This window comes from Lynx rufus, unplaced genomic scaffold (assembly GCF_022079265.1).
Source record: "Lynx rufus isolate CCGP_SWC_20201006 ecotype Redwood Valley unplaced genomic scaffold, mLynRuf1.p SCAF_5, whole genome shotgun sequence".
In the NCBI taxonomy this organism is placed as follows: domain Eukaryota; kingdom Metazoa; phylum Chordata; class Mammalia; order Carnivora; family Felidae; genus Lynx; species Lynx rufus.
In genome coordinates, this window is record NW_025814867.1 from 1,301,600 (window position 1) to 1,329,077 (window position 27,478).

The 27,478-nt window shown below is 56.8% G+C and overlaps 1 protein-coding gene across 3 annotated transcripts in view; it reads left to right on the plus strand.

Moving 5' to 3' along the window:
• ANO10 (anoctamin 10) overlaps window positions 1-26,925 on the plus strand; it is a 224,090-nt gene extending 197,165 nt beyond the window's left edge. For 2 of the 3 annotated variants that reach the window (XM_047098710.1, XM_047098702.1), the window contains one exon: window positions 26,464-26,925. In XM_047098710.1, the coding sequence (XP_046954666.1) occupies window positions 26,464-26,544 (81 nt within the window). In that variant the 3' untranslated portion in view covers window positions 26,545-26,925. Of the gene's footprint in view, window positions 1-6,227; window positions 6,439-26,463 lie in introns of those variants that run through there. The other variant, XM_047098704.1, reaches the window with a different exon arrangement.
• Window positions 26,926-27,478: the final 553 nt, after the last annotated feature.

The window sequence follows — 27,478 nt, forward strand, 5'->3', positions numbered from 1 at the left end:
TCTGGAAGCGCTATATATTTGGTGACATTGCAAGTGCTGATTATAATTCTTCAGTTGCCAGACTCTTAAATTATACCTTTGAATTCCTCAAAGGAGCAAGCACTAACTTGAAAATCAGGCCCATTTTGAAAATCACAGCATATCCTGCTGGTTTCCCTTATGTCTCTATTTTCATTTGGTACTTTAAAAAGTACAGAGACTGTCATTCTACAGAGTATAAGAACGTAGCTTCAGCCTCTGAGATATAACGAATAGATGAACTATGTTAATAAATCAGTTTTTGGATGAACTGAGATTCTTCTCCATCGTCTGAGAAATCTGTGTGACCAAGAACCGCTCATTAAGGTAACACGCTGTGTTTTTAGGTTTCCATTGCTAGGGTTAGGAATTGAGGTCCCTAACGTGGGATCGTAAATGGTACCGGGACTTGTTTAGGGAAACTTTCTCGTTAGTCAGGGATATGCTGAGGAATCTGTTAGGGTCTCGCACCGTCTCTTTTCGGGGACTCTCCTGCAGCTCCCCTGTCCCTCCCACTTGCCCTTTCACTACCACAGCTTTCTCTCCCCAATACAAACGGAACTCTAGGGGCGCCTGGGTGGCTCTGTCGGTTAAGCGGCTGACTTTGGCTCAGGTCATGATCTCACTCACGGTCCGTGAGTTCGGGCCCCGCGTCGGGCTCTGTGCTGACAGCTCGGAGCCTGGAGCCTGCTTCGGATTCTGCGTCTCCCTCCCCCCCAGTCTCTCCCCCCGCTCACGCTCTGTGGCTGTCTTTCAAAAAAAAACATTCGGGGCGCCTGGGTGGTTCAGTCGGTGGGGCGTCCGACTTCAGCTCAGGTCCCTGAGTTCGAGCCCGACGCTGTGCTGACCGCTTGGAGCCTGGAGCCCCCTTCGGATTCTGTGTCTCCCTCTCTCTGCCCACCCCTCCCCTCCCCCCCGCCGTGGCTGCCTCTGCAGCCCCGTCTCCCGGCCAGCCCTCCTCTGAAGCGCACCAGGTTCCCAGGGCACCGCTCGTGCTTTTGCCTCTGCGCTTCCTCGTCTCTCTCCTCTCCTGGCTCCTTCCCTCTGCCCACTTGTCTCCCCTGGAAACATTCTCCTCCTCTTTTCAGACTTCTGGGTCTCCGCCACAGCAGGTCATCCTTTGTGCTACGCGTGATCGTGGTTTACCTACCTGCGTCCTGGAATGGCCAGGAGGGAGCCTGCCTGTCTTCTTAGTACCTAGCTGCTGGTGGTGTACATGAAACAGCGAGCTCGCGCCCCTTGACTGGTGACCCCATACTTGCACGCGTGTTCCCAAAGAGGGTCGTGGCTGCGCCATGGTGCGAGGCAGCAGCATTAACCTTCTGGAGGACCCTTCGAGACAGGCCCTGCCCCTGGGAGTCCGAGAAGTGCCGGGAGGAAAACGTGAGGTCTGGGCTTAGAACACCTGCGGTCATCTGGGCCCTCTCCTTCGGGTCAAGGGACCTTACCCGGTGCTCTAGAATTTACGAGTCCGAGGCCTGGATTCCATCCAGTCTGTGCTCCAGCGCGGAGAAGCCAGGCAAGCTTGGGCAAGTCTCGTAACCTCTGCCTCGGTGTCGTCATTGCTGAGCTTGAGGTGTCGGAGCAGGCGATGGCCTCTGGGATTGCTGCAGGGCAGCTCTCCCTGCGGAGACTCGGGGTGCACGCTGTGGGGGGGGCATCCCCCGGGCAGCTCCCATAGCGTTCAGGCGACAGTCCTGTGATCAGTGGCACCGTCCTTTAAAATGCCTGCATCCCCAAAGATGGGGAGAGAATTTGGAATGTGGTAAGTGGCATGTGGTGTTCACTTCATGTGCTTTGTGCTGTAGAGCTAACGAGCTTTAACCTTCTCAGAGGATACAGCTCTGAGAGCCACGAGGGAGACGAAGAAGGCGTTTGCTTGGGGGAGAGACTTCAGCACACCCGGCTTTAGAGTGCATTCTGCCTATTTTGACTGTCGTAAACTGGGAGCCACGTGATTCATCCTGTGAGAGCCTCGGTGTCATAAATAACCAGTGCTCCCTCGGCCACGACGCGCGTGCCAGAGACAGCTGCCCGTGTGCCAATAACTTACCAGCATTACGATGTGACTCTTGTTTCAACTTCGCAACGAACAGGGGATGGTGGGTCCTTTCTTGCCTCTGAGATTTCAGCAATAGCTCACAGTGTTCAAAGCTCTGCCTGTGAAAATGTGGTCACAGTCGGTTTTAACTAAATATGTCCCCCCCGCCCCCCGCAAAGTTTTGAAAATGAGTTGAATGTGGTGAGTGAAAGCATTTGCAAATACCTCTTTGGATGTTTCCATCGTGTTTCTGAGCAGCGAGGGCTCAGACACGGCCCCAGGGGAGCAAGAACCCTAGGCCCCCCTCAGCCAGGCACAGGTGCTCTCTGGAGGCCCTTCCAGGAGGTTCCAGAAGATGGCACTGAGTGGTTGCCATGGCAGATGGGATCCTCTCTGCTCCCCTGAGAGCCGCGTTTCTGTAAGGGTGAATGTGTTGCTGTTTACCATGTTGTCACAGTAAGGATCTGGAGTTAGCCTGTCCTTATGCTCTGACCCTGCTCTGGGGCGGAGGGGTGATTCTTTGACTTTGTCCTTTTGCACAGCACGCTTTCAAGAGAGGCTAAAATAACTATTCCGCCTTCACTATTGTGACGCCTAGAGGAAATTAGAGCAAAAGTGTTTTTCTCTTCAGGCCCAAAGAAGTAGGTAATTACCTTTGACAAAGCAGCTGATGATAATCGAACACTATCAGATGAATTTGTCCGTAATTAGCTAATGATAAGTATACATTCTAGGTTGAAATTCTAGGTCTTTGGAAAAAAACCTACAGATCAAAAAGCGTTAAGGAGAAATTTGTCAGTTTCTCATAAATAAACGGAAAGCTTTGAATCTTCATAAAGTTACAACACAGAGGGCTCATAGAAGTCACTGGGTCGGAGTGACCAACCGTTCCTGGGCCACACCCTGGGTGGAAGTGGCCATTCTTACACCCCGCTTGGCCTCCTCCCTGTGAACGGTTCTAGGGGTCCACAAGTACAACACCCTGTTGACCCTGGGGTTCTTTTCAGGCAGGATTGCTTGGAATTAAAGTCTAGAATTCACCGAAGGATAGAGCCATCAAAATCCTGAAAAACCAGGATCGGTGTGTCAGAAAAGCCAAGCAACCCGCAGGAATTTGGATCTGCTCAAGATTGAAAGGATAGGCTCGATCAGTGGGCAGACGAAAATTGTAGCACAGACTTAAAGTGTGTTTTAAATCTTCACTTACTTAAAACCGTAAAATTTTGGAGATCATCTCTGCTTAACTGCTTCATGTGCTCCGTGCACTGAGAATGTAGCATAAGTGATTTCTGCCTTGGGCACCGTGTCGGTTTTCTGTGGCTTCGCAGCAAACAACCGCACACTTAGTGGCCCAGAACGACACATTTAGTAACTCACGGTTTCTGTGAGCACAGCTTAACTGGTGGTGTCATCAGAGTTCAACTGGAGAAGGATCTTCAGGCTCTGCAGTCGTGAGCCAGATGTGTCTCCTGTGATACTGAGTGTCAGGTCCCCATCTTCTTGCCGGCTGTGTGCTGGGGCCACTCTTCAGTCCTGGAGGCCACCCACATTTCCTTCTCGTGTTCCTCTCTGTAGACCTCCGCGGTACGGCAGCCTCCTTCTGCAGTCTCTGACTTCAGGGACAGCCCGCGCCCCTTTTGAAAGGGCTCTCGGTTTATTACGGCCAGCGTACTCAGGAGAATCTCTCTTCTGGTTAACTTGAAGTCAGCTTACTCATTACATCCGCAAAATCTCTTCGCCTTCGTCACATAATGCAGCCCATCACAGGGGTGACACCCCATCACCTTTGTCACATTCTGTTGATTAGAGGCAGGTTCCAGCTCCCACTCATACCCCAGGGAAGGCATCCACGTCCAAAGCATGGATACCAGGAGATGGGAATCGCAGGGGGTGAAACTGAGGGCGCCCACCACAGGCACCGAAAGGACGAAAGAGAAGAAATCAGTCCCCCGGAGCAGGTTATAAGCCAGTGGTTTGGGAGGCAGAACACGTGTTCGAAGAGGGAGAGGGCGGTGGTTAGCAGTCAAGTTTATAGGTGAGCTGAGTAAGCCTATGTCACAAAGCGTGGCTAAGCTAAAATGTCACCATGCGACTTCGACTTCCCTTTGCTTGGAACGAGATCAGGGTGTGTGCAGTACTGGGAAAATACTTCTTCACATCTTCTGGGGAGCAGGGCCCTCCCACCCATCAGCACCCCACTCCAGCCCCGTTCGGTGAGAGGCCGCCTCTGCTCTCCCTCTCCCACATACCTCGAGCAGCCCGCTCCTCTCCAGCTGCCCTCGGCACCTGGCTGCTGCACCCACACAGGCCGGCCTGGCCCCAAGCTCCCCAGGTGCCCAGACGACCTTTCTCTGCTCCCCCGGGCAGAACCACCCCCCTTAGTAAGGCTCCTCTCACTGGGTATTAGACTGAGCACCAGGTGAGGAGGAAGACCAACCTTCGTGGGCTTTTAACTGACATCGGCCGGAAGCTGAGCGTCTTTGTGGTTTTCTCCAAAGTTCAGAATATCGTGTGGCACCCCTAAGAGTTCCCAGCAGTGCTCGGGGGTGCCTCCGGGCACAGTTTGAGAACCGTGGCTCTCCCCTGTGCAGGATCCCACCCGCGCCGAGTACTCGCTGTTTGCGAGGTCCCGTGTCCAGGGCAGGGGCAACAAGGGGAGGAGGAAACATGCCGACGGCGGGCTGGAAGCCTGAGCAAGATGGAGAGCTTTGCAGGCCTGCCCGGGGTCGGGGGGGGGGGGGGGACAGGGGAGGCACTTCTAACCCTGGGTTTGTGCCCAACGTGGCAGTTTGCCCCCAGACAAAACGTGTGTCAGCAGTGCTGTGATGTTTCCTGATAAAACTCCCTTCTGATTTGTCTGGAGCGGAGCTCACGTCCTCACTAGACTGCGGATGGGGTACTGGGGTCTTGTGTCACTGGCTGATTTGCTTCCCGTTCGAGGTCATCAGTTGTCCAGTTATCCTCAGCGAGGACCCCCGGGCGTGTTTTTAGACGAGCTCGAAGAGAAGATACGTGACTGTGTGTCCGTCCTCAGCACCCCTCCTTGGGCTGGCTGACAGCCCCCCGTGGAGCTGGTGGGGCACCGGGCAGCTGTGGGATCGAGGGCACAGGTGGAGGGGGAGTCCTGGCTACGGGAGCACACGGGAGTCAGAACCCCAGCACGCCAGGAGCCTGTGCGGCCGGCTGTCACTGGCATGAAGTTTTTTGTGTTTTTTTAAAAAATTTTTAATGTTAATTTATTTTTGAGAGAGAGGGAGACAGAGTGCCAGTGGGGGAGGGGCAGAGAGAGAGGGAGACGCAGAATGGGAAGCAGGCTCCAGGCTCCGAGCTGTCAGCACAGAGCCCGACGCGGGGCTCGAACTCACGGACCGCGAGATCGTGACCTGAGCCGAAGTCAGATGCCCAACCGACTGAGCCACCCAGGCGCCCCTCGCGTGAAGTTTTAACACACGGAAAGCAGTCCTATGCATCATGTAGGTGTAACACATTGGGGGAGGAGAGCCACGTGGGAGTGGGGAGTACCAACCCCAGGGGAGTAGTCCTCTGCGTGGGGGGGAGGGTAGAAGATGAAGGGCTTGCAAGGCGGAATCCGTTGTGTTGGCCGTGTCCCTGTCTTCCAGAAGCTTGGGGGGGTGGAGGGGGGCGGTTCTGTCATTTTTCCCAACTCCATGTGTTTGTGAAATATTTTATGATTTTGAATAGGAAATCTTCCTAGGAATAGGAGTACTTCCTATGAGGAATAGGAAATAGGAATACTTCCTAGATTGATGAGAATTAAATTTTTGGTTTGTGTCCATCTGCTTTAAGGAAAACCAGTAAATAAGCAGATGTGCCGGGGAGGGCGGGGGTGGGGGGGCGCCTGTTGTTTCCCAAGTTTTGCAGCCACTGACTGAGCGGAGGGAAAAGCCTACTGGGGGATATCCCAGGCTCCGTGTGCCCAAACCGGCTGTGCGCACAGCCTCTGCTGTCCCCTGGGGCGCGGGGACCCCGTCTCAGAGTCCGTGCCCCAGCCCGGCTCTTACTCCGGAGTCAGCACCAGCCAGTCCTGCAGCTGAAAATGTGGCGGCTTCCGGTCCTTCAGAGAACGACAGGGGAAGGTGGGGAAATCCAGGGCTGTGTTTGCGTCGGTATCTTTTATGCTAGTACTGAACAGTTTTTACATTTACAGAAGGAACTCCATCCTGTAATTAGAGCAAAAAGAAGCCACCGGTCATGGACAGTTGCTCCGATTTCCATCCGTTGATTTTTCCAACCTGAAGATAGTCTGGGATTTTTTGTAACGCTCCACTTTGCCTGAAACAAACTGAACCGTGAAACTACTGGTCTGTGAAATGATTGAACAAATTAAAAATGTGTGTAAACAGCCAGATCAAAATTAACGAGAGAGTCTAACAGCGTAAGCAGAGGCCCCGTAACAAAAGGAACAAGTCTTTAAGTCTGTTTGTGCCGCACTTTGTGTTTGCTTTTTTCCTCCTTTCCCCCCTTTTTAAGACGGAATGTCATCACCCAGAGTGATTTCGTAACAAGATGTGAAATTTTGACGTTTTTTATTTTGTTCTTTAGGCCGAAACTATGTTCTCCTTTAGGTCAGGAATAGATTGCGTGATGGAGAGTGCTGGCTCCTTTGGAAATGCTTTGGAGCCTGTCTTAGGCTAACTACTCTGCAAGCTGAAACGAGTGGTCTGTGGGGCCAAGGTTGTTGATACTTTTAGGACCAAAAAACGAAAAAACCTCCCAACGTAGTTTTTAAAACCTAGCGCTCCTAATTACTAACTAGATAGTAGAAATACATACATACATACTTTTCTTCAAAAAACAAAAAAACAAAAACAAAAAAACCAAACCAGAGGCAGACTCCAGTCCCTGGTGAAAGATGATTAAGGAAAACAGAAAAAGGTCTTGTCGTGACGGACTGTGGCCTGATTCTTGGCCAAGTACGTGCCGCTGACCCTGTGGTTTCTAGCATCCCTGCGCTTTGCCTGGCCGTGCCGGGCACCGCTGCCACCCCCTACACAGAGCCACGGTCTTCTGTGGCCAGGAGAGCTTTTTGAAGACGTGAGGAATGAGACCACAGCCAGCCAGCCAACTCTCTGTATGTGGTATCCCTGGCGATCTCTCCACCTCCGCTTTCTGTATCTGGGGAGGACCCGTGAACGTTCGATGGGGAAGTGAGTCCACACACCCCTGAGGTTTATTACGGTCTAATCAGACTTCCCGTTTACTTCTGCCTCCTCCGGAAACCATATTTACACAAAAGGAAAAACACAAGAAAATCTTAAATCCAAAAGGTTGGTGTATGCAAACACAGAGCCTCCACTGGCCATCCAGAGGGAGGACGGTGTGAAGGCGGATGAGACACGGGGAGAGGAAAGTGCCCCTTCTCGTCACCCAGTCTTAGGTGGAGTGGATCACCAAAGATGACCTAGTCCTTCTTTCTGTGAAGATCCTACCTCAGAGCATCAGATATTTGAAGAAAACCAATAGTATGATGTGCTGATTTTTGACAAAGACACAGATGTGGTGCAGTAGAGAAAGGATAGTCTTTTCAACAAATGGTGTGGAAACAGTTGGGTATCCAGATGCCAGAAAGACAGAAGTGAACTTGGACCCGTGCTTCGTACCCAAATGGCTCATAGACCTAAACAGAAAACCTAAAAGTATAAATCTTCTAGAAGAAAGGATGGGATAAAATCTTTGTGCCTTGCATTAGGCAAAGATTTCTTAGATACAGCCCCTTAAGCACAATCCATAAAAGAACAAATCGATAAGTGGCACGTCATCAAAATTGAAAGCCTGCTTTTCAGAATCTGCCATTTCTATAAGGAGAAAGCTAAGAGAGAAGCAGGAGAATCTGCCAGAACACTGTCGGGGGGGGGGGGGGCCTCTCAGACAGAGTCTTTTGCTCTCCATGGGGTGGAAACGTGCTTCATCAGACAGGTCGGCCTTCCAGCGTCCTCCCCACAGCTGCTGCCCCTTTCCCTACCGGACGGGAGCAGAGGCGGGGCGGCGAACGAGTCCAGCAAAACCGTAGTGTGCTGAAATCCAAACCCTGTTTTCAAATCACGGAATCTACTTCTGAAGCCTGTTTACACTCTATGATAGTTAACTAGTTAAATAGTTACACTGGTTACACTATACGTTAGCTAACGTGACCATAAATTATTGAAAATAAATAAATAATGAAAACCGTTCTCAAGAAAAGCCACAGAGGAGCTCCCCGTTGACCCATGAACGACATGGGGGTTGGAGGCACTGACCTTCCCCCCCCCCACGCAGTTGAAATTTGCATGTAACTTTTGACCCCCAAGACACTTAACTACTAATAGCCTGCTGTTTGACTGGAAGCCTTACCAGTAACATACATAGTCGATTAATAGATATTTTGTATATTAATAGGTATTATATACTGTATTCTTATAATGAAGGCGGCTAGAGAAAAGAAAGCGTTATTAAGAAAACCGTAAGGAAAAGACATGTGCTGTACTGTATCTGTTGGGAAAAAAAATCCGTGGGTAAGTGGGCCAGCGTGCTTCAAACCTGCGTTGTTCAAGGGTCAACGGCACCTTCCTCGGCATTTTCCTCTGGAAAATACGGAATTTGAGGGAATCGGGGAGAACGGTGGCTTGGAGCCACGCAGCCTGTGTTTCTGTGCTGAGACCTGGGCTCGTTGGCTGTGGGCGTGGGGCCTCACTTTGCGCAGATCGGTTACCGCGAGTGCGACGTGGGAAGTTTACGTGAGGACCAGGGACAGGGCGGCCAGGTGCCCCGCAGGCGGGCGTCGCCCCTCTCCCAGGGGTGCGGCGTGATGGTCGGGCCTCCTGCCGGCTTCGCCCGCACGAGCACGGTTCCTCCAGGTGTAAAAACTGCATGCAAGTGTAAGGGTTACTGTTTTTTAATTGTTTCCTATAAAAGCTAGCTGATGTTTCTGCTAGAAGAAGTCTAGGCTCTAACATTTTAGAGGGGACTAAACAGTCCTGTGCGGGACGGAAAAAGTCCAGGAGGGGGGCCAGGCGAACAAGTCAAGAGGGGAGGGTGGAAGGATTTGACACACGGGAAAAAGAACAGGTGAGGAGTTTACGCCGGGAGGTTTTCCCGCGGAGGGGAAGTCCGGACTTTTCAAGGAGGAGCTGCATGCCGGGCCTCAGGACAAGAGGACAGAGTGGCAGCTCGGAGGAAGCCTGCTGCGGGCCACACGCGGCCACGGGGCCCGCAGGTGGGCCTGGAGGACGCAAACGTGAGGCCCGCGCTGCCGGGCAAGGATGCTGGCACTTTGGCACGTATGTGGAAGCTGATCTGCCCACGTTTCCGCGCTGCCCGTGCCCCTCAACCTCCCCCACCTCTCCTGAGAATGAAGTGTGAGTGTGCACACCTTTTCCCTCCCCGGGAGTGTCCCTCCTCTGCCGGCTGTGTCCCTAGGCTTGTGTGTGGCGTAGTGCTGTGGGGACCGGAGGCAGACAGCAGGGCCGACTGCCTTCCGAGGAAAGGGCAGATGAGGGGGCAAGAGCTCTGGGACTGGAGGAGGGGGCAGGGGGCAGCACCTGGGAGGGCTTCTCCGAGGAGACGCCGAGGAAGGAGCCACGCCTGAGGGCCCCCGGGAGCTCGGCTGCCGGGCCGCTTCCCCCCTCCCCCCCCGATGCCGGAGAGTCTGAGAAGAGGGAGACGAGGTGTTGGTTCACGCTGGAGGTCAAGACTTGTGACTGAAAGGAAAGGCAGACAGATGGCTGCATGGAATGGAATGGCCGCCTCATTGGGGTTTCTAGACGAGGCCTAAAACGTCAGAGTAGAACAAGCAGCACCTCAGAATTCACGAGAAGAATGGACTCGTTGGAAAATGGGCCCGTGTGACCAAGAGAACTTGGTAATTTAGGGGAGAAAAACATGCCCAGACAGGGCCTTCAGTCTACGTAGACTCCCAAACCGCAGATATGACATGTTTAGTTGAGAAGACGCTTAGTAACTTACGGGAGAACGTAAGTAATGATGAGACGTGGGGACTTTCGTAACCTGGGATCTTTCGGAGTTGTTTCCATGTAGAGACTCAAAGTTATTAAATGAACGTGAGGTGTAGTGTAACAAAAGCCGTTGTGTGGGCCAGTCCCAGGGTTGAAGGAACAGCCCGGCGATGGCACTGAGGGGCGAGGTAGGTTTTGGCTCTCTTTCCACGCAGCGCGGTCAGGATCTTGGCTTTCGTCGCGGTCGCCAAGTGGATGCCGCAGCTCCAGGCATGCTGTCGTCACACACTCCTGTTCAGAGGCAGGGGTGGGGAAAGGTGGCTTCTCCTCAGAGTCTCTTTCTATTCAGAAGGAAAATCTCGCCCAGAAGTCCCTCAGGAGACTTACCCTCCAGCCCCACTGGGCAGAATTTAGTTACCCGTCCATGCCCTAACCGTCGGGGAAACCGAGAAAGCACCTGGCGTTGCCGACATCCGGAGGGAAAGATGGGCTCCTGGCACAGGGAAGGAAGGCGCCAGGTAGCAGTCGGAGGGAGCGTACCGTGTTATGACAGGTTCACGTTGGCGATCAGCTGTGAGACGGAGGACGCGTGAAATGAAACCAGCAGTGGAGGCGGCGGAAAGGCCATGGAAGGTGCTAGAGGAAGGCATTCAAAAGGGTCATGACAGGCTCCGGTGATGAAGGCCAGAAAGGAGAGGTGAAAACGGCATCAGGACAAACTGAAAGGCTTGTGTTTTATTTAAAAAAAAAAAAAAAAAAAGCGACCAAACAACACGTGAAAAAGCAGGGCTGCCTCCTGGGCTGCAAGTTCCAGTGAGCTAGAGGCTCAGCTGCCGAAGAGGCCGATGTAACCAGAGGCTGCAGGCATGGTGTCCGGGACAAAGGGGCGTGACCCTGAGGCCCCCTCCCCGGCCCAGTCTCCTTCTCCGGACTTTTCTGCCACCTTAATCCCGCGGTGTCACCTCCTCGCTGCTCAGAGCCCCCTCTCGGCGACTGCTCAGCAGACACCCTCCCCGATGACTCTTGGCCAAGCGCGTGCTTCTCCAGCCTGCCCTGGCCCCAAGTCCTGGCGGACCACTACGGCCCCGTTTCCCCCTACGGACTCCTAGCACTCACCAGGCCTCAGCCCTGCTCGGCTCGCTGCCGGACCCAGACTCGACTCGGGGGGCTCGGGGGATCCCCGGCGTCCGCGCGGCGCCCGGCACGGCTGGTGGGCACCTGGGACTCTTCGCCGGGCTAGTCGTGACTAAGTGAGAGCTGCAGCCGCATCGTGGCATGCTGGGAGTGGTGTCTCAGGCGCGAGGGCGCCTGTGAGGACGGGCTGGGGGGGACGGGGAGGGAAGGCAGGTGGGCCCGTGGTGAGGCCGTTGCACCTGCTCCACGAGGGGTCCTGTGACCGTGACCAAGATGTAGAGGGCAGGCACAGCAGGAATGTTCAGGAGACAAAGCCAACCACGCCTGGCCTTCTGAGGCTCCTGAGCTGCGAGCTTCGCACCTCACGCTAAGCCGGCAGACCGCCCGGCTTCGGGAGAGGATCTCAGATTGAGTTTTGTCAGTTTGGCGGCATCCAAGGGGAGAGGTCAACCGGGCGTTGGTGTTGTGAGCCTTGTGTGAGTTGGGAAGGAAATCTGAGCTGGGCGCAGGGATGTGTGTGTGCCCTGCGTGCAGGCGGCGACCACGGCCGGGTGTGCGCGGTCCCTCCCAGGGAGAGCACCGCCCACGGTAGCCTGTGGCCGTTTACGTTTAAGTTGGTCAAATTAAATGAGACCAAAAATTCAGCTCCTCGGTTGCACTGACCACATTTTAAGTGCTAGGAAAACATTCCTGGCATCACAGAATGTTCTCGCGGGGGTGCTGATGCAGAGTGAGCAGAGGGCCTGCGGTTGACCCTTGGGGATTGCTTCCAGAAGAGGCTGGGTATGGGGCAGGGGGAGGTGGGAGGGCTGGAGGGCCAGGTGAGGTGCCACGTCACAGTCACGGGCAGCGGTGCGGAGGGAGGTAGCGGCAGGGTATCCGGGGCAGCTGTGAACGCGCCAGACGAAGCCCAGAGAACGCCCTTGGGTTCGGCCACATGGCAGCCGGGTGACCTCAGAGGGATCTTCTTCAGTGGGTTCACGGGCCGGGAGCCCTGGAGAGGTGGCTGGGGAGCCGGAGTGAGAAAACAGCTGAGAGGGACCATTCTATGAGCAGGTTCGGCTGGGAGAGCGAGAAGGAAACTGGATGTCCACAGAAGGGAGAGTGGGGTAGGCAGCGGAAGGGAGGGTTCTGTTTGTTTGCTTAATGAGAGAGAGTCGGATGTTTAATGGCCTAAAGAAAATCCCCAGAATTTATCCCCCAGACACACTCCAAGGTCATAGGGACACCCTGGTTTAGGGGACTAGTTCAATGAATTGTCCCATCCATACAAATCCTGCAGGCACCCAAAAGAAAAAGGACTTCCTGCAATTCCTGATACAAACTCTCTCCAAGATTTATCTTGCAAGATGCAGAATATATTATGCTACCCTTATATGAAAAACAAGAAAGATATCTAGAGATACCCTATGTTGATAACGGGGGGCGGGGGTGGGCAGGGTCAACGAAACAAAACTTCTGAAGGAATGATCACGAAATTGGTCATGTAACAAGAAATCGCCTCCAGATGAGGGGCTGGGGAACAAAAGCAGGAATGAATCTTTATTCACAATATTTTTATAGTGCTTGATTCCTTTAAACTATGCACATGTATTTTAAAAATAAAAACATTTTTAAAAGTCACTAGGAAGAATCTGGTTGAGAGAGAGGTTAAATAATCAGGAGAAGTATTCCACCTCCCGCCTCTCTGGCCAGGACCCCTCCACCTTTTATTACTCCATTCAGCTCTCCGTGGAATCCGGCATATTTTAAAGTCATGAGTTTTGTGATATTCCACGCTAACCATCCCGTCTTTTCTATCGCCGGACAACAAATTATCCCCAAACGGTAAACAGTGGCTCTCTCCCACTTTCTGTGAATCTGCACATGGCTCACCGGGGTGCCCCTGATGTCGGGCAGCGCTGCAGGCCCCCCAGAGCTGGACGGGCTCACCCGCACGCCTGCCGGGAGCTTCAGGGCCCGGATGTGGGTTCCCCGCCACGTGGGCCTCTCCACGGGACCACTCACAGAGCCCGTGCAAGAGAAGGAGCGCCTGAGACAGAAGCCACAGCCTCTTTGTAACCTAACTTCGGAGGTGACATCCCCTCGCCTTCGCTGTGTTCGCTTGTTGAGAAGTGAGTCACTAGGTCCAGCCTACATCTAGGAGGGAGGGTTCCACAAAGGACTCGTACCAGGGGCAGGGGCCAGTGGGGGCCAGTTAGAGGCTGCCCAGCACACATCCCGAAACAGCCCAGGAGAGTGCTGCTTTTTATGTGATGTTCTCTTCCAGTTCGTCAAAATACTCCCAGATTCATCCCTGTGAGCTCTGACCGTGACCCTGTGGCCTCAGAATAACCTGCTGCTGTTTTCCCATTCTGCAGGAGTGCTTCGTGTCAGATCCTTCCTGAATCCTATCCACTTGATAAAATTTGGGGAAAGTTGGATAAAATAGGAAGGTGGCCGTCCTATTCAAAATCACTTAGGGAACAGAACATTCTCCTGTATCATATAAGAGAAAGGCCTCGATTTTAGGAAATACCCACTGATGTGTTTGGGGGCAAAGGGGCATGTTGTCTGCAGCTCACTCTCAAATGGTTCAGGAAAAAAACAGAGCGAGTAAGGAAGCAAACGGGGCAAAAAGAAAGCAGCTGGCAAATCCGAGTAGGAGTATTTCCGAATCCCTAGTACTATGCGTGCGAGCTTTCTGTAAGTTTGAAATATGACAATTAAAAGCTCGGAGATAGAATTCTCAGACGCGTCCCAGACCTGCTAAATGAGAATCGCAAGCGGGACCTGGGAAACTCGCTTTACGAAAGATCCTCAGAGGCATCCCGGTTGCCGATCAGCAAGGTGTGGGATGCCCTTGCAGCGTTGCCGCGCCACCGCCCTCGGCTCTCCCCCAGCCGTGGAGTCGGCCCCTCGGAGGGAACGGGGCGTGGTGGCAGATGGGGGTCTAATTGTGCGGCCCGGGAAGATGTGCTTGTGGTCCCCGCAAGGGGCAGAAGCAGCGGGTCGCAGCGCAGGGCTGTGCCGAAGGCCTCCCCGCCCTGCCTCTTTGGGCGCCTCCCAGTCCCGGGCCACACGCCTCCGAGCCCTGGGCCACCCCGGTGACCAGCGCCGGCCTCGGGAGCCCACCGTGTCTCGGGGAGGCCAGCAGGCAGAGGCATCGTACCGGCTCTCGCGTCCCTGTCCCCCTGCTTGCGGGCGCGTGCGGCACGTGCCCGTCCTGCCTGCGGCGGGCTGGGGGGTGCTCCCCGGAAGTGTGCCCGGTGCTCCGGGCTTCCCACGGCGGTGGGCGTTCACGGGCTTATGGGAGGCTGGGGGACCAGAGACTGCTGCCGGGCCAGAGAGCGTGGCCACCTCAGAGCTCCCCGCACAGCAGCCTGCGGAAGGGCAGGAGAACGGGGCGACGCGGGGGCCGGGGAGCAGCGGGAAAGGAGCCCAGAGGTGGGCTCGAGGTCCGGGCCGGGCCTGTCCGCCTGGGAGCCAGGAACCCTGGAGTCTCGGGCACCGTCCCGGGGGCTGCAGGTGCCTTGCGTCACTGGGGTGGTCAGCCGGTGGGGTCGGTGGGACGGGGGCGGACAGGAGAGCCGTGGGTCGGGCCCCTGCGTCCACGCTCCATTCTTGGTGGGGGGCGTGGGCTCCCGCGAGGGCTCTGTTGGAAACAGCCGCCTGCTCACGGGGTCGAGGCCTTTCAGCCCTGACTCACCCGCCGTGGTGTTGTGTTCCGTTTCCGCCCCTTGCGTGGTTTCCTCTCGTGGTCGGCCTCCGCTTCCTCCCGGCCCAGGACGCCTGGCTGCTGCGAGCCCGGGGCCTGACTGTCTCTTCTGGCCACGGAAGTCCTCGTGCTGACGCCAGTTCCTTCTTGGCAGTGAGGGCGGCGGGGCGCTGTGCGCGCGCTCCTGCTGTTTGCCCTCTCGGGGGCTTCGCTCTTCTCCTCCAGTGGTTTTCGCGCCCTGCAAGTTAGGCATCAGAGGAAGCGCATTTCTCCACGTGCTTTGCCACGCACGTGCCCAGAACGCTCGGCTCCGAGGGCAGAAAACGCACGGCGCCTACCCACAGCCCGGTACCGCTCTATGATTATAGACCTGGTCAGGCTGGTCTCTTTGGCGCGTCCCAGACAACTTGCAGAGACGCTGATTTGCTTCCCCCCCGAGACGCACGTGAATCGGCTGTGACTCAGCCGCAGACTTTGCTGGGTGTCGCAGAATCACTTCACCAAAACCCGGCCGCGTGCTCTGCAAACGTTTGCCCCGCGTCCTCTTGACAAAATGACCAGGTCGTTCCGGGCGAGAGGCGAAAGTCCTCTGTGTTTCGTTACTTTTACAAGGGGTCCCCTGTCAGCAGACACCTTATTTCTCACGCGGTCTGCTGTTCTTGGCTTCGCGCGGGGAAACGGCAGCAATGGCGGAGGAGGAGGAACTAAATATCTGAAGGCACGTTTTACTCACCACCTATCAGGTGGATCGGCTCGTGTTCCTAAACAGCAAAGCGAGGAGGCAGAGTTCTGACACTCTGGGTACGCGACTTGGGTAGAAAGCTGGGCCGTGTGGCTCAAGCAGGATTGTGTGGCCGCCAGCTTATCCCACACTGGGACCGTGAGCTCGTCCAAAGGCCACACCAAGGACAGCACCGGTCACCCAGGCTAGACCCCCATTTCCCTGGAACTTTCCAGATTCTGAAAAGTGTGATGGAAACAGAAGGAAGCCATTGTTGCTCTCACAGCGTGAAATACGGCCACGTTTTGAGACCCGGAGGCAGCGAGTAGAACCACACGGAGTTGGAGTCAAGTCCGCGGTACTAGCTTCTTTCCCGCGGTAGTGTTGGGAGCTTCTGGAAGCTCCTTCTCCCTCCGCTTGTGTGGTCCTCTGCATGTGGTACGTGCCTGTAACTGCAACATTTTTGTCCTAGCTTTTCCTCCTTCTGAATTGGCAAACAATTCTTTTCTTTGTTTGTTTTGTTTTGTTTTTTGTTTTTTGTTTTTTGCCAAATTACCTGAATTTGGTAATGCTGACCTCACTCAAAGAGCCAAGATCGTCTTCTAAGTTCCTTTGTGCCTTCAGGTCCTAAGAACAATCAGAACTTTTGTACTTCCATTACGTGGCATTACATATAGAATAATAAAGTAGCTGCTATTGTATATTTCCGTTATTTTGGAGGGAACCCCAAAGAGCCTTTGGAACATGGTCGGAACAGGGATAAGCCCGTGCACGTGCACCTGCCGCCTCTCAGAGCCTCACCTGACAGTACTCCTCTGACCGTGGCATCCCAGGAGCACCGCTCTTGAAGGCCAAGGCCCGGAGGGCGGGATGCACTGAGTGGCTAATCCAGGACTGGTTCCATAGTTCATTTCAGCGAGACGCCGTAATCGCTGCAGTTTGGGAAACCCCACCTCGGTTCACGTCACCCCAACACGCACCAGGCCGTATCTCCCCGGACACTTGGGAGAAACGCGATGTGGCCTGACTAGACCGCGTGAGGGGTGTCGGCCGTGAACGGTCTGTGTTCCGATCACACGAGGGTCTTGGGTTTCTTTGCTCTCAAAGACATGTGTTTGCAAAAAAGTCCTTTCTTACTCACAGAAGTGATGAGTTTCATGCCTATCTAGTATTTTTAATCAGTGAAAATAAAAAATAGACATGAGTTTTCAAAACCCCATCCAGCTTGCTATTCTAACTCCACCTGTTAGAATAAAGTCTGACCTGGACCCGTTCGCTGGCAGGAAGGTTAATGGGAAGATGGTCCCTTGGACGGCGGTGCCGTGGAGGGGTGTCAGTGGCCTGTTGCCACTTCAGTCCCAGATTTCAGGAAACCGACAGCCTAAACGTGCTCAAGAGCCTGTGACGTTCCTGTCCCCCTGTATTGGGCCGTCAGCGTTGGTTACGGTCGCTGCCACTCACCCATGAGGGGATGTAGGTGACGGGAAGGAAAGCGAAACCAAAGACGTAGGAGAAAAGCAGTAGTTTTTCTACTTAACGAGGCTTGTAGACGGGCGCGAGTAGGCAGCAGCTGCTCGGAGGGAAAGGGACGTCGAGCGAGTGAAGGCTAGAGCCCGTCTTGCACTTACAGTGCTTTTCCTAGAGAAGAAGATCAAGGATGGTCAGGTAGATCGTGCCGGGTCCCAGCTTTGCCCGGGTTCTTCAGAAGGGGCACCGATGGTGGCTGTCCTGGTTCACAGCACGGGCACCCGGGGCAGCCCTGCTCGCCTGCCGGGGATGGGACCCTGCCCCCGGGTGAAGAGGACACACCTATCTCTCAGGCAGTGGAGACGATGTAGAGCTGTAAACATCGCAGTCAGTGTTCTAACTATTGGTTTGGTTTTATGTGGTTTTAGTCGTAATATTGATCGCGAAATACCAGATCGACAGAGGATAGAGAGGTCTGTGTTTATCAAAGGGCCATATGGTGTTTAGATGGGGGACAACAACCTCATTGTCCTGGGGAGATCCTGAAGATGGTGGGGGGCACTTGGGCCTTCTCCGTGGCCTGCACCTGGCCAGAGTTTCACAAGCATCTTTCTAGTCTTCGGTGGTGGGCGAGGCGCGTCTGAAGGCCGGGACCGGTCTGCAAGCGGGCCGGAGCCCTTCCCTGGCTGCGCACCCCCAGACCCCACGGCGGGCGCACAGAAAGGGGTGTGGGTGCCTCTCGGGACAGAGACACAGCTCACCCTGTGCCGCCATCCCCACTCATCCCGCTGCCTCTGTCCTCGTAGTGATGGCATGGCTTTCTCAGATTAAAGGTTATTCCCGGGGCGCCTGGGTGGCGCAGTCGGTTAAGCGTCCGACTTCAGCCAGGTCACGATCTCGCGGTCTGTGAGTTCGAGCCCCGCGTCAGGCTCTGGGCTGATGGCTCAGAGCCTGGAGCCTGTTTCCGATTCTGTGTCTCCTTCTCTCTCTGCCCCTCCCCCGTTCATGCTCTGTCTCTCTCTGTCCCAAAAATAAATAAACGTTGAAAAAAAAAATTAAAAAAAAAAAATAAAAAATAAAGGTTATTCCCCCTTAATACTTAAGAAAAATGTTTATTTTAAGCTTTAAAAAAACACATCTCTGGTTGAAACCCTGATGTGGGCCGTAGACTGTCTCCTGCATTTAATTCGGTGGAATGTTTACCTCAGCCCTTTATTTTCTAAACTGTCTGGCCTTCTGCTCATGCCGCAGTGAAATCCTGCCCCTCCTACTCCTTGACCCAGGACCCCTGTGGGAGGCTGGGCCCTGGGTTCCCTCCAGCGACCACCACATCACCTGCTCACCCCACACTCGGAGTCCTCTTAGAGACCTTTGATTCCTGTGGTTAGTCAGTGGTGTTCATTTCTATTCTTTGGGCTCTTAATTAAGCCTTTGTGCGGCACCTTGACCCAACCAAATTGTTGCCGTTTCAGCTGCTGGGTCTCTAACTGCCACCGAGCCATGGCTTGTACTCAAGGAGCAGCCACTGGTGCTTTCTGCCCTTCACCCCTCTGTGACTGTCCTCTGGCCTGTCCACTGCTCCACTCGCAGCCCGAACCCTGAGCCCTGGGATGTCCCTACCCAGCAACCTAGGACCTGTGGATAAAGAGGAGAGTTGACCGGATCACCCTGGGCCTTGGCTGGTTACAAGCCCTCCGGGTCTCATCTCCTAAGGGACCCTAGTGACCTGCGCGTAAGCTTCTGCGGTGAGAGAAGGACGCTGCGTCCCTCGCTGGCTCCCAGGGCTTCCAGACAGAAAAGGGAGTCACGTCCTGAAGGCCCCCAGCACCTCCTCCCTGCAGTCAGATCAAGAGGGGGCCGCTTCCTGAGGAGGTGATGCTGTGAAAGTCTCGTCCAGGAAGGGCCTCCTGCAGGCCAGACGCTTGCTCCTCTGGGCCATCTGAAGAGCTGGGTCAGTGTCTTGAAAAGTAACACCACCGGTGTGTCAGTATCATGGGCTGATGAAGGGCAATTAGATTGTCCACCTCCATGTCTTCTGATAAACAGCCTGGTACCATATTGTAGCAGACGTAGCGGATGGAAGGTTCCCTTCCGCATTTTACTCTGCAACATAACATCGCACCTAGAGATCTAGTCATTTCAGCAAAAGAGGCCATTGGGAAAGTAACTCAGTTTTTTAAAAGAAACTTAGTCATTTGTCCTCTGATTCGGGGCAAACCAATCACCAGACTCTTTTTACGTGCTTATTTGCCAAAACACAAAATGCTTTCTCCCCCTTTCTCATGCAGAATTGGTGGCCCCTTCATCCGACTCACGTGACTTCCCAAGGACACCCGTTCTGTGTCCTCCTCACCCTCGCCGTTGTCACCCTCCTTCTTATGTGGTCATGATGCTCACAGGGCATGGCCGTTTCAGAAGTACTGATTGTTTCATCCGTATATTTATCTTATTTCCTTACGATTACTCGTAGCTTGCTTTTGATCTCGGGGACTCTGGCTCTTTTCGTCTGTGATGGCACTTCTGTTCCACGTCATCTGTCTGCATTCTGACCTGATCCCCGTGGCAGGATGCTGCGCCGTCCCCCTTCGTGGATGTCCCCGGGCACTCCGGGACCCGACGCTCTCACTCTCCATGCTGGGATCTGCGTGTTTCCAAAACGCATCCATTCAGTTCGGCTGCCTTTGAAGCAACACCTGTTACCGGTTTTCTCTCCTCCCGTGACGAAGAAGACATCGCTTATTTGAACCTCGGTTGTTCCTGAATAACTGTATTCAGGACTATCTGTACTCCCCTTTCTGTGTTTAGTGAGCTGCACTTTGGTACCAGACCTGGGTCCTGACTCTTTCCGTGCTGCTTGTTGGAGGGGCTCTCCTTAGTGGCCGGCTCACCACGAGCCTTTGGGCACTTGTGATTTTGCCAATTAACGTTCCAAAGCATTTCCCATATTTTCTGGTTCTTGTGCCCTTCAGAGGCCTTTCTTTTGAAAGAAGAAGAAGAATGCCAAGCATTTCTGCTTCTTAAAAAAAAATTAACTCTCCAACTTCCTTCCTGAAGTCGTAAGCAACTTCTTACCGTCATGCGTAAAATCATGCTCACAAGTCAGGATGGAGGTGGCCGCAGCGGGAGGCTAGGTGGCGCTAAAGAGCACAAAACCAGAGCAGTGGCGGCATGCTGGGCACAGGCCTCCCGTGCGCTGTGTGACCTCGGCAGGCTTCTCAGCCTCCCTGTGCCTCCGTTCCACCTTTGAAAGGATGATGACGGTATGTTTCTCGTAGGGTGGTCATGGGGAGCAAGTGAGTTAATACGGAGTTGAGAACAGCGTCTGGGATGTGTTGTGATGTGCCTGTCGGTCACTGAGTTGCACAAAAATAAGAGAATGTAACAGACGTTGAAAGTCGTATCAATAAAGCAGGAGGGGGAATGAGGTTTGGATGTAGAAGCAGAATTAGAAATGCAGGAAACGGGCAGGCGGAGAGGCGAGTAGCTGAGGCTTCCGTGGAGCTGCTACAGAGAACACGCGTGGAGCTCAGGGCTGGCGTGGACGCACCTGCCCGTGCCCCGCAGCCCGTGGGAACCTAGGATGGGGAAGCGTGAGAGTGAGTGCGGACCTGGGGATGGCAGGGAAGCAAAGCCTCTGGCTTCTGTAGGCCCCTCGCTCTGCACAGAAAGCCATTTACACTCTCAGGATATCTGTGGGGTTCTCCTTCCAGGAGCCTTTAACTTCTGCGTTTGGAAATTCAGCTCCGAAACCCAACGATGCAGAGAAAGCAGGGCCTACACGGTTATTTAAGAAGTAGATTTTTTTTTTAGTGTTTCTAAGTGAAACGGACTCTACCCTCCCCAGGGTCAGCTCGGCAGTTAACGGACTTGTGGCCCCCAGCGCCTCACCCGATGGTGGAGCTGGGCCTGGCCACCAGGTCTTGGAGCTTCTTTGGAGCTGGGTTTTCATCTTGGAGGAATCTTAGTTTCCAGCTGGGGCCAAGCTGGTGATTCGGCAACCTTCCTGGCGGCCCTTGAGTTTCCTCCTCCAGCCACTTCCCCGGCTGTCATCGAGGGCCACCCGAGCCACAGCCAGAACCACAGCTGGCTCTGGGGGAACCAAGATTCCTGTCCGCACCGAGGCCCAATCCTAAGGGGCCCAGACCCGTACTGCGACCAGGGCAGATAACTAGGCCTCCAAAATCCTGGCATTTCGGGCGTAAAGCCCACACGCTCGTGTCTTTTCTGTGATCCCATACGTGTGGCCGACACATCTGTGGTCCAGATAGTGATGCTCGCTTCAAGAACGTGAATGTGTCTCACACACCCGTGTACTGCAGTTTACTTGCCAGCTCATGGTGGTCATGCTGAGTTACGGGCGGAGCCCTCATCGCGCTGGCTGCTGCCTGGGGCTCCAGGCCGTGGTCCCTCTGCCACAGGTATTTGTGGAGAGCTGGCTGCAGCTCCCGCACCGTGTCGTGGGCCCCTGGGGGCAGAGGGCAGTGTCGTATCCTCTCCGGAGCACGCACTAGGTGGGTAGAACGCTGAAGCAGGAAAACCCTGCACATAAGCGTGGACGAAAGCAGACGGTGCGAGCGGAGTGCAGGAATTACAGTGGAGGGCGACGGCGACGGGCAGCCCCTCTGGGCCGAGTGACCTGCGGTTCAGTCCAGAACCTATGAGAAGGCCCTGTGGTAGCGTGTTCTGGTTCCCTGTTTGAGAGCCCGGCTTGGGCTGCTTTTGGACGGCATCGGCGAGTCTGGGAGGCCGGTGCTGGGAGCGGTGGGTGTGCCTGGCAGGTGGGGCCGGCGGGGCCCCACGGCAGGCAGAAGACCGGGGAGGGGCACAGAGGCATCCGCCATGAGGGCTCGAGGTTTGGTCGGAGCAGCAAGGTGATCGCGGCCCCCGAGAAGGGGTGAAGGAGTAAAGCTGGCTGGGGTGGGGACGCGGCACTCAGAGCGCCGGCCTGTCTGATGCTCGACAGACCTCGCATTTTGTACGTGTTGTGAACCAGACCCTCCAGGGGGAGAGGTGCTGTACGCGGGGCCCCCAGGACAGCCTGGGGGGCCACTGCCCCTGGGCCCTCCTGCCCCGTACCCACTGCTGCGGGGCTCGTCGGAGCCTGAGGGCAGATCTGGAGCCTTTAATCGTCATATTAGAATGTGTCCGGAACAGTGCTGCTTTGAGGGAAGCTTTCCTCTAGATAGAACAAATGAAAACAGTCTTGGGGCGCCCGGCTGGCTGAGTCAGAAGAGCATGTGACTCTTGATCTCGGGGTTGTGAGTTCGAGGCCCACGTCGGGTGTCGAGATGACCAAAAAATATGTAAAGAAAAAAATAGTCTTTGTGGCATGGCCCATCCTTCGCTTTGTTTTTCACCTGAACCACCGAAATTGCTTAATTTTGCCCTGACTCTGGCCACATGACCCCAAACAAGCTGCCTGGCCTCAGCGTGGTGGTGGGAGACAAGAGAAGACCTGGGTTGTGCTCGCCAGGGGTGCGGGGGCGCGGCTGTGCGGGAAGGAGGCTTCCAGAAGGCCGTCCTTCCCGCTGGAGGTGGAGGCTTCCCGTCAGTGCTAGAATCCCCGGGGGGGGGGGGGGGGCAGCCAGCTCCATCAGAATGGAGGTGGCCAGGGGACTGGTGATCCTCATGCCCCGTCGCCAGGCCTGCACCCCCGAGGCCGGCAGGACTGGGGGGAGCAGGTGGTGTGCCTGAACTGAACTGAGCCAGCCCCAGGCCAGCGAAGCCTCCGGTGAACGGGAAGGCGGGAAGGCAGCGGCTCTCTCCGCCCCGCAGCCGCAGCCGGGAGCTGAGATCCGGCTTTTTCCGTGCGCGGCGGTTGCTCCCGAGGGGGAGGGGTAACGGAGTCGTTGCGAGCACATCGCAACCCGGGCGGTAATGGGATCCGTGGGTTGTGACTTCCTGAGCGCTGTGAACGGAGGCATCCCGAAGCTGATCGCGGGTTCGGTCTGTACTACAGGCTGGGCGGGCGAGGGCCCCCCCAGGCCTCAGAAGGCACCTGCCTACGTCTCCGCAGGGCGGAGCGGGCCCGCTTATGCGTCCTTGCTTGCGCGGAGCTGCGCACTGGGACCGCACACTCAGCGACTGTGCCCCCCTTATGATCATCGCTAATAACGACGCAAGAAGTCAGCCTGTACTTTTTAAAGAGTTGTTTGGAACGTGAGTGCTTTAACGAGTCACGAATTAGGGAAGATCTCATTCTCTTCGTTCTGATGCTTCTGGTGGGGAGGAAGTCGGCACTATTATCCTGCTTATATTTTCAGTAAGGTTTTAATTTAGGAATCCCTAAAGAAGACAGGTTTTTTTTTTTAAAAAAGGAATAATGTTGCCCCGCTACCCCTACCCCCGCCCCCGCCCCAGGCAAAAGAAGCCAGAGGGCTGGGCTGCAAGAGGCAGCCTGGTGCCCAGAGGGAACAGCCGGGTTGGGCCCTGCCCTGTGACTCTGCCTGGGCCCGCAGCGTGGCCCAGAAGGGACCTACCCGCCTCCACTCCAGCTTGCTTACCCGCGCAAGATGGCAGTCAACACATCAGAGACTCCCAAGGCTGGGGACGTCTCAGGAGAAACTTCAGAGACCTGGGCCCCCCTACGGACCAGTGAGTTAGCATCTCAGGGAGGGGCCTATGAATCTGCATTTAAGAGAGTCTCCAGGGTCTTAAGCGGCCACAGGACTGAATGATCATGAAGGTTCTTTCGGATTGGAACATCTGTGCTCCTTAGCGTTAATTCTGCCGACACTCATGGTTTCCCCTGGGCGGGGAGGGGGCTCAACCCCCTGGCTCCTCTTTACCAGGAGGGTGGGGTGGGGGTTCTGTTACAAGTTCATAACAGCAGACGGCATCTGGACCCTTCCTTACCCGAGAGAAGTCGTCACAAGGCCTCGTAGCTTCTGACTCTTTCGGGAGGAACGGAAGAGCCCTCCCTGCCGGTTTGCAAGGGAAGATCTGGGTGTCGCTCACTGACCTCGAAACCAGTTTAACGCTTCATCTCTGGCAAGCCGGCTGCCACAACTTGTTTCTTCTAAGCTGCTTGAGTGTTTCTTTGGGCTTTAGCCGTGGGGTTGGAGTTCTGGCACTGCCCCCGGCTCAGCCTGTCCAGCAGGGAGGACGGAAGGTACAGGGAGACGAGCCAGGCCTGAGCTCCCCTCGTGGCCAGGGTGCTCAGCCCTGTGCGGGCAAAGGTCTGGGGAGCACAAGCCTTCCCGCCCACTGTGGGCCACGTCTCCGGTGGGGTCGCAAAGCTCCATGAGGCAGATCAGGCCCCACGGGACCCACCACAGAGGGGAGGGAAGGGCGGCGGGCGGGCTTGGCCCAGCCCAGCAGATTGAGGGGCCTGGTCCGTCCTCCTTACGGAGATAGGTGCTCCTGGCAAACTGCTCCTGCTGCCTGGGCTGAGGCCTGAGAGGGTGGTGGGGTCGCTGGCCGCCGTTCCTACCTTTGCAGCTCAGTGCGGGTAAACTGTGACCTCCCGGATGCCCCCTGAGCTCGGGAGCCGGCCACCCTGAGCAAGGGGGGGCGGGTGCTTCAGGCAGGGAGGTGGGTTCCGGGTCCCTCCAGTCCCTCCCTGGCCTGCGTGAGGTCCCACCTTGGCCTGAGAGAAGGGTCACTGAGGGCCGGGTCGTTCCGGGGAGAGGGCGCGTCCCACAGAACCCTCGGCCCGGCTGCCCGAGAGCGGGGTGCCCCTCCTGGGAGATCTGCAGACCCCCTGCAGTCCCCCGTGCGGGCAAGGGGCCCCCGGAGGCGGAGGTGAGGGAGCAGCTGGCGCCCTGCGGGGAGCCTCAAAGTCTCCTCTGGATCAAAACCCGTTTTGATTTTCCTCCCCGCGTGAACGCTGGGGGAGCATGGCTAGAAGACTCTCTGACCAGCCAGGGAACAGTCTGTCCCCCTTGTAGTTGTAGTTTAGTTAAATCTATTTAGCCTTTACTTTCTATGGTTACTTGTCAAATCAGGAAATAGATTCATATTCTGTCTCTCGTCAAAAGACCTTTAAGAAGGTCTCTTAAGTATTAAATGACATCAGCTGGGAGAGCCGCCGTGAATCCGGCCTGAAAGGTGCCGGTTTTGCTGTTTGGGGACAGTTACCTCAGCCGTCAGCAGGCGAAGTGGGCTCGACCCTCACGTGGCCTGGCAGTTCTGCTCCTCCCGGTTGGCGAACTAAGTCAAGCTGTCACCATCGCCCCTCAGGCCGAGGGTTGTGCAGACGTCGCCGCTGCGGGTCCTCGGGCCAGGGTCCGCTCCTGCGCCCGCGTCCCGCTCCGGTCGGCCTGCGGCGTCCCCCGCAGACTGCCCCCTTCCCCAGCACGAGCCCTCCCAGAGCCCGCCCGCTGCGGACGAGCAAAGGCCCGGCAGTTCCCGGCCCACGGGGAGAGCGGCCGCCCGCAGGCTCCCGTCGCCTTGCCTCCCGTGGAAGACAGGCCGGGCTCAGAGAAGGGAACCGTCCGGGGCGAAGTGGGGTCCCCGGGGGCCCGCCAGATCTGAGGGTCCTCACAAGGGGAGATGGGGTTGAGGCGGGAGAGGGGTTCCTCGCCCTGAAAGCCAGAGGGCACGTGGCGTCCTGTCCAGCCCCGCGTGGGGCCGGGGGCCTCCCACAGGGGCGGCCAGGTTCCTGGGGCAGCGCGGACTTTGTGCGCAGAGCTTTGTGTTTCCCGTAAGTAACGGTTATCGAAAATGAGCGTGTGTGTTCCAGGCCACATCCCAAAGGAGTTACTCATGTTTTCAGCGAACAAGCAGAGCCGCAGCCGTGTTTTCCAGCACCCCCGCGACGGGGGGCTGCGAGGGTGGGGCCCCAGGACCTCCTCCCCCACGGCTGCCGCCTCGATCTCGGGCGCGGCTCCTTCCGACACTTCCCTCTGAGCCTGGCCGGCTGCGCCTCCGTCACGGCCTGGCCCTCGGCGAGATCTCATAGGATGCCCCCGGTGGCACGGGATGGCCGGGGTGGTCCTGTGGCTGCAGGGACACAGGACTGCTAAACATACCCGCTGTTTTGGCCCATCTGCTCGGGGCCAGGGGTCTCACGCACGGTGACCCCCACGGCCACCCTGCGACATGTGCACCACGACTCCCATTGCGCAGATAGGGAAACAGAGGCTCGGAGGGTCACCCGGTTCGCAGTTGCCCCCGTGTCAGTGCTCCGGGCCCCCCGCTGTGTCCTCTCCCTGCCCCTCTTGTTCTGGGGAATCCGGCAGGGGAGGGGGGGGCGGGCTTCCAGCGGCTCCTCATTTCTGGGTCCGTAGAATCCCCACCGCGCCGGGTTCCCAGGCCCCACATTCCCAGCCACGCCGCGGGTCGCGTCGGAACGAACGCCACGACGTCTCGGCTTCTCTGGGTTCCGAGCGCGCTTCGCCGGAGCCCCGGGGGCAGCACCGCCACCCGCGCCACCCAGGGGCCGCCGCTCGGGCTTGCGTGGCTCACCCAGTGTCCTGTGTTCTCTCAACAGCAAATGAAGCTCATGGCCGAGAACCTGAAGGAGGAATCAAGGGAAGGCCGTGAGGAGGAGGAGGAGGAGGAGGAGGCCTGAGGGCCGCCCGGGCTGCCCTGCGCGAGGGCACGGGGACACCTGGACCCGGACCCGATGCGTGGCCCATGACGCGGTGCCCGGTGGCAGGCAGCCCCGCCCCCCGGTGTCCTGGTGGGGGGCCCGTGGAGCCCCCCTCCCCACCCCCCCCCCCACCCCGCACCCCCCCCCCGGGGCCTCACCCCTCGCAGCCAGCCGCCGGCACGCCCGCGGCCTGGGCGGAAGGGGCCGCCTGCCGAACCCCAGTCGAGGGGGGACGTGCGCCGCGAGGCCGTGTCGCCGGCACCCGGACAGCTGCGACCACCCCTTCCCCGGTTCTGTTTCGCGGTGTGTCCCCCGAAACCACAGTAACGGAGCCATTAAAGGCAACGCGCACCTCTCTGACTCCTGCTTAGCGCACGTGGCCTGGGAGGCCCCGCTTCCGAAGCCAGCCCCGGGTCACGTCGTGGGGGGGGGGGGGCGGGGTGCCGGCTGCGGGGCTCGGTTGGGGGCGGGGCGCCCGTGCGCCACCCGCGGAGCCTGGGGCCCAGGCCGTCCTCGTCCTCGGGAGGTGAGGTTCTGTCCCCGCGGGGGGCCTGGCCAGGGCCGCTGGGGGGGGGGGGCGCTGCCGACGTGCCCACGGCCCCAGGCGGAGGGAGGGAGGGAGGGCCGGCTGCCTCGCCCGGCACCCTGGTGTGGGCTCACCCCTGCGCAAGAGGGCCCCTGCCCCCCCCACCCCACCCCACCCCACCCCCGTGCCGTGGGGCCGCCCGCACCTCTTTCACCGGCGCGAGGACGGTGACTCTGGGGTTCCGGCTGCGGTCCAGCCGGGCGTGAGGACCGCCCGGGAGGGCAGGGCCCCGCTTCCTTCTTCCCCTGCCGGCTGCCCCCCTCTGCCTCACGCGGCGGCCGGCACCCCCGTCCCCCCGCCCGGGCCCGCGTCCCTCCGGCCGGGCCA